The sequence below is a fragment of the Nanorana parkeri genome, unplaced genomic scaffold, assembly GCF_000935625.1.
Source record: "Nanorana parkeri isolate BGI_ZX_2015 unplaced genomic scaffold, ASM93562v1 scaffold2080, whole genome shotgun sequence".
NCBI classification, from domain to species: Eukaryota; Metazoa; Chordata; class Amphibia; order Anura; family Dicroglossidae; genus Nanorana; species Nanorana parkeri.
In genome coordinates this window covers 195,129-201,947 of record NW_017308348.1, presented here as the reverse complement: position 1 = coordinate 201,947, position 6,819 = coordinate 195,129, and the positions used below count along the sequence as shown (strand labels likewise).

Below are 6,819 nucleotides of genomic sequence, written 5' to 3'. Positions count from 1 at the left end.
CTGGTTCCTTGGTACACACTAAAAAAATTCGATAGCAACTACTTTTATTTAGTTGGTAACGCAATTCTTTGTTTACATTTTGCTGCTGGCCGGTACCTATTTTCCGTGGTCGGCAGCAGAGTGTAAACAAAGGGGAGAAAAATCTAGTCTGCTATTGGCTCTTACAAATTGCAATAGCCAACAGCAGTCTGGCTATTGTGACTGCTCACTGAGCAGAGGAGCGGACCTGAGAGAGAACATTCTCTCTCAGGTCTGCTCCTCTGCACAGTGGGTGTGGCTTTAATAGCTAGCCTGCTATTGGCTACTACAATTTGAAATAACCCAGGAGCAGACCTGTGAGATAACTTTTTCTCTGAGCCGCCCCTCTGCTTGGTGGGTGAGGTTTCAATAGCCGGCCTGCTATTGGCTATTTGAAATTGCAATAGCACCCGCCCACTAAGCAGAGGAGCAGACCTGAGAGAGAAACTCAGTTGGCGGGGTTTCAATAGCCAGTCGGCTATTGCAAATTGTGCCTGCTCACTCTCAGGTCTGCTCCTCTGTATAGTGGGTGTGGTTTCAATAGCTAGCCTGCTATTGGCGATTACAATTTGAAGTAACCAATAACAGGCTGGCTAGTGAAACAGAGCAGACCTGAGCAAGAACTTTTCTCTCTCAGGGCGACTCCTCAGCTCAATGGGTGAGTCATCAATAGCCAGCCTGCTATTGGCCATTTCAAATTGCAATAGCAATCTTGGTATTGCTCCCGGCTGCTTACATTCACTTATTGGCTGCTGAAGCTAGCTGGCAGGGGTTTGGGGCTGGAGGATAGCGGGGCGCCGTGGGCCGTGTGTGGTTGCTTGAGAGTTGCTATTAACTCCCTTCCATTTCCCTTCCATTATCAAGGAGTACATCAATGCTGCAGTTCTGTGTGTAGTTGTATGTAAGACATGAAGACTGATCTTCTTTATCTTTTTTTTTTCCCAATACATGCAGGCTAACTTTGATTCAAGTTTAGAACTGTCCTTGGTATGGGTTGGCGACGGATCAGGGGTGAGTGATTTTATTAATGAATATGATTCTATTCCATTCTGAAAACACAAAATCAGCTACTGTGATAACCTGATATGCTTCCTCTGTGCTTTTGATGGTGACTGGCACCATATAGCAGTCCCCCTTCCTTTAACACTGGCTATTTGCATTCAGGATGTGCTCCTAGACTGGGATTTATAAAAGGCTGTGCTGTTACTGATCACACGCCTGAAATCCTGTGGATTTATCATGCAGAGTTCCACTGTAGTACTATACTTTAGCATAGTGTGTAACAGTGCAAATTTGATTTTAAAATACCTTATGAGCACTTTCTAATAAGGCATGTTAGAAATTATATTCAAAAAAGCTTTTCAATTATTTTAAAACCCTCCAAGTTCTCCAATCATCTTCCAGGACAGCAACCTGAGAGATGATTGGATCTTCAGTCTACAGGAAACACAATCAGACAAGGTTAAAAACCCCTCCCACCCCCCCTCGTCCCTCAGTTTTTGATTTGTGTTTCTTAACGTCTGGGTCAGCGCAATGTTTGTTTCTTTGTCCCGACTGGATGGCCTTGAGGTCAGCAGTCACCCTCTGTGGGGCTCTGCTAGGGTACTGGATTCCTGAGCCTTGCCTTGTGGTACAGAGGTTGTTCCCCACTCTTAAAGGAGAACTATGAGATGAGTGATTTCCACTCACCTCATAGTTCTAGCCGAACTGTGACAATGAGACTGTCACAGGTCGGCTCAGTAGATCGGGAGGTGAGCGAACACATACCAGGTTCGCTCACCTCTCGATCCTGTCACGGCTCTCTGCCGTGACTGGGGGAGGGGCTGGATTCCCCCCTCCCCACTCCGATCTGCCAGTGCTGACTGGTGGAACGGGAGGGGGCGGGTACAGCTGGCTCTGCCTCTAGATAGGCAGAGCCAGCTGTCACTCACGCACCTGGGCGTATCCCGTCATCTACGTGGGGATCCACTCCGGCTGCGGCGTCTCACTCGCGGTATACTGAGCTTAGGGTAACGGGAGGACGCTAGTTTGTGTCCTCCCGTTACCCTAAGGAGAACTATGGGGAAAAATACTGACCCCATAGTTCTCATTTAAGTACTTTTCACTAGTTGCCTATAGCTAAGAATACAAACATGTACCCAACATGTAGTGCTGATTACAAGAGTCTGGCTTGACTTCATTTTTTTGACAGTACTGATAGTCCCAGTTACCAACTGGCACAGGAATCTTTTTAGTGAATTTAAATAATTTAATGTTAAAGTCCAAGAGGTTATTGGTTTTTTTTTTTAATGTCATACTTGGATACCCATGTTTTTGGAAGCTTTTGTTGTGCCTGCGGGCACTGTGGCCTTGCCCAAGCAAAGTAGTGTTTATGTGGTACAGTAGATATCGGACTTTCTTTTATGTCTGGGACCACATAATAACATTTGTAGGCAGTGTTTTTTTTTTCTTTCCGTTTTTACCGTATAGTTATGTTTAGTTTCAGATAGAGCTGAAAAATGAAAAAAATTAAAATAATTGACAAAAAGCTTCAAGCTTTTTATCTTTAGCCTACTTTCACGTGTAAAGGGTAGAGTGGCCACAAAGTATGTGGTCAGAAAGTGTGGCAGGTCCTCTATGGAAATCACAGTCAGATCATTGCTTAAATCAGTGATTTGCCATCTGCAGAAGACTGTAAGCCCCTGCCTCAAATCTGATTGGGGCTGTTGGGTGTAACATTCGCCATATTCTAAGTAGAGCAACTGTAACTAAAGCCATTTAAGAATGGAATATGAAACTGGAACTTCTGAGTTTGCCCCTTTCCAAGTAAGGACAGCTTTGTACTCTTCACTACTGCCACAGATTCCTTTTTTTCTTTATTGGGTGTCTTGTGATGATATTCCTGTGCACCTTACAGATGTATTGTATATACCAAATATGAATGACACATTATTAGATTCTGTAGTGCAGTGATATGTTATCATGTCTATTATGTTTGAATATTCTGTTTAACCACTTCCAGGCCGCAATACGTGTATAGACGGCAGCCTGTTAAAGTGGTTAAAACAAAAAGCGTTGGTTTCCATGGGCACTGCTGATCTCTCCTCCGATCACTGGACCCGGAAGTGATGTGTATTACATCACTTCCAGTGTCACTCTTACAGTCTGCGGCTCTTAGAGCCAGGAGATGAAGCTGGGGAAGCGGATTTCTGCTTCCTCAGCTTCTTTGGGGTCCCTAGGTGACATTGGGGGTCTGAAACACGCGTTGGTGCGCCCACTTGCGAAAGCGACACTTGCGCTACACATGTTGCATATCTCCGCCATCAATCACTGTTAGCACTAAACTGATGAGCGGTAAAAGCATTTAATATATTCCCTATGGGAAATTTGGGGTATTTACTTTTTTTGCATCACAGGCGAACGCAATTTTAAGGCTTGACATGTTTGGTATCTATTTACCCGGCGTGACCCCATCTTTCATATTTTACAAATAAATTGGGTATTGTATTAGGTTTCTGTGCACTAAATTTTAATGTTAGTTTTATTTTTTCCTAAAAATACTGGTTTGATAAACATTTGTGCAAAAACCGTGCAACATAAAAAATTGCAACTAGCATTTCTTCTACTTTCTGAACATATATCATTGTTTGTTTGGGGGTTTTGAAGCTGTTTTCTAGCCAAAAATTTATATTTTATCATGTTTGTGAAAATAGTAAGAAAATGCCCCGGACAGCAAGTGGTTAAGAAGGTGTGTGTATACATACATTTATATTGTGTTACTGTGTGTGTATAATAGATGCATGTAGCTACTGTATATCTGTGTGTTAATTAGAAGAGAAGAATTCAATAACAATTAACATAGTGTTATGGGATTAAAGGATTGTGTAAGAAAACACAGCCACATTTACGGTGTTGTTGCTGTTTGTGGTTTTGACCCCCGCACTCCCCACTAAACCCACTTCCTCCTCCAACCCACACCTACCCTACTCAAACTAATGGGCCCTGCTTTTTTGGGCAGCCGAGCTCCACCTCCACCAGGTCCAGCAACATCAGACTGAGCTGAAGCCCACTTAACAGGCAGGGCTTGGTGAGCAGCTTCAAGGAGAAAACAGCCCACAGCCACAACAGTAGTCCCCCCGCGGCCTCACACATCTGCATGGCCACTGTCCTTTTGCAATGCTACCACTGGCAGGTTAAACAAAAAAAAATACCCTTGTATGGCGAACTTTAGTTTCAATTTGAAAGTCACATTTCATGCTTTAAAACATCTATTTAGTATAAACATTCGGTTAGTTTTGAGGTAAATAATGTTTTGAAAGTTGAATTTAAATTGTTTAGTGAGAGGTAAGTTTTCGAAGAATAATTTCACCCTTGGACTTCTCAAAGATGGCGTCTGGGTTCCGTATAAATATGGTGGGTGTTCAGATGACATTACAGTGTATTACCCCAAAAATAAATAGTGTGTGTCTATATGTATGTGTATATGTATCAAGGTATTTTAACTTTTTTTTTTTTTCTTTTTTTTTTAATTCTATTTATAAAAAAAAAAAAAACCTGGTCAGTCCCTGTTTCAAACTGATCACACCAAGCACGGAAGCAGATGTGTGCTAGTATAGTCCGTTTGCATCCCTGGCATTATTGCTGAGAGGTGGAGGACAATAAACTTGCCTCCCATTTCAGAATAATTGAAATGTCTAAAGCTGCCCATACACCTTTACAACTATCGCACGACTTTCTTTGTGCGATGGTTGTAAGGTGATTCAAAGTTCGTATGACCTGCCCATCTTTGAAAGGCAGATCATACAAGCACGCTAAATCGTTCTAGCGTGCTCGTAAGATGAAAATCGTGCGACCGTACAGTAAATGTGGTCGCACGCTGCCCATACAACTGCAGATTATCGTACAATCGCGGGATCATCGTCAGGTGTATGGGCACCTTTTAAACAGGCAAATAAAGGTGCTGTTACTGCACACCTGCATGGGAGTGGCCATAGCAGCTACATGGAGTGACTCCTCAGCTCTAACTGATACTATAGGGAGGGGATGGGGGGTTGTGTTGGCAGAGTAATTGGAGAGATGGGTGCACTTCCAGAACTACTAGCAACAATTCTTCCTGTCCTCTCTCCACTCCGCCAGCACCCTCCACCCTGCTACTGTAGTGAAGAGGAAGATGACAGACATAGGACGAAGTGGTGGCAGAAGTTTGGTAAGCCTGGTATGGCTCCCCCCCTCTAAACACTCACTACCACACTTGCCACCACCCTAGTTGCCACTATCCCATTACCCCCAGCCCTCGCACCCATCCCCAACCTTGCCTGTTTGGAACAGGCACACCTTTTCTAGTAAATATTGTAGTTGTAATGTGTCCTGCATTGAATGGTATACTAGACCATTTCACTAAAATATGATCACATTTGTGTCATTCTACCCTATGAAGGTATGGCTCATTTTTATTCTCCATTTTATTTAAACTATGTGCAGAAAAGCTAGTACATAGTGTTATGTTAGAAGTTGTAATATCTTTTTTTTTTTTTTTTCTCCCCTTCAGAAAATGCCATTTTATTTTTTTGCTCTATGTAGGCAAAGAAAGCTACCATTGTGATATCAGTGACGACAACTGCAGCCCAGCACTGGAAGCTCCTGTTTGTCTTGCAGTCATGTGGCTGCTGGAGTGAATCTATTGCCAGACTTCTTTTTTTTTTACCTTTACTTCATGCTTCTTAGACCAGCTGATTTTTTGGGCTTGGTTTCTAATTTGTTTTTTACCTTTTACCTTTGACATTGGCTTGCAGTGTTTTTTTATTTTCTTGTGTGGGCAGCAGATAAACTTAAACTGGAGACTTCTCAGTAGGTGGGGGGTTTGGCCACCGGCAGGGGCCGCCCCTATGCTGTAATTGGTCTTTGGTTTTTTTGTGCCTAGCGTCCTTCTCCTGCAGGTGGCGATATTACCCTACAGTACATGATCTCCAATCTGTTCCCTGTGTCCTTCAATGAACGGAGAGAAAAGGATTTTACGGTGAGTACCAAAATCCTATTTTTGCATAACACTCTTGCTTGGAGTCTATATGCCTTATGGTGGACAGTAGTAGATTTGATTGATCCACAACTATGGTATACTACCTACTAGATGAGGAAAGATTTTACCTCTTCCCCTTCCTAAATTAATGCTGACCAGATATAGATATTGCCTAGAGGTGGGCTATAAATAGCCAATACGGTTAATGGTTTCCTTTGAGGCATACGCTGGTTCAATAAGCTAGAAAATCTTAAGTACATCAGCCACAAAAGAACTGTTAGACCCCATTCACACTAGGGTGACAGCGTTTCAGTGCTGTGTTTTTTTAGCGAGGTTTTGCACAATTTTTATGCTTGGTTTAGCGCCTCTTACAGGCGTTTTCTATTCATATATCAGCGCTTTTCTTAAGTTCATTTTCAGTTGTCCAATGAGAAGCAGGCTCAGCTGCTCAAACGCGCATAAAAAAATGTGCGGAATTGTGCAAAAACGTGCTGATCGGCTCATTTCCAGTTAAGTCTATGGAGCAAAACGGACTGATTAGCACGACAAAAGCTCAGGGACTAATTGAACGACGGGTGTATTTGTACAAGCGATTCTGTGAACGGCCACAGGAATGTTTTTTGGGTTGGTTTTTTTTTTTTTTTGCATGCGTTTCAGCGTGGAAAAATCCACGCAACGAAACTGCCCTGGTGTGAATGAGGTCTTAAAGGCTACCACATTCCAATAGGTTTTTTTTTTTTTTATACTGAGAATGGGGCAGGTTCTCTCAAGAAAGATGGTTGTTTCTGACAAAGCTAATTGCCCCA

The 6,819-nt window shown here is 42.8% G+C and overlaps 1 protein-coding gene across 1 annotated transcript in view; it reads left to right on the top strand.

Moving 5' to 3' along the window:
* Positions 1-6,819, top strand: part of SORT1 (sortilin 1) — a 46,919-nt gene that overhangs the window by 9,150 nt on the left and 30,950 nt on the right. Inside the window, exon 2 of the mRNA XM_018572590.1 lies at positions 973-1,029. Coding sequence (XP_018428092.1) covers positions 973-1,029 — 57 coding nt within the window. The remainder of the gene's footprint in view (positions 1-972; positions 1,030-6,819) is intronic.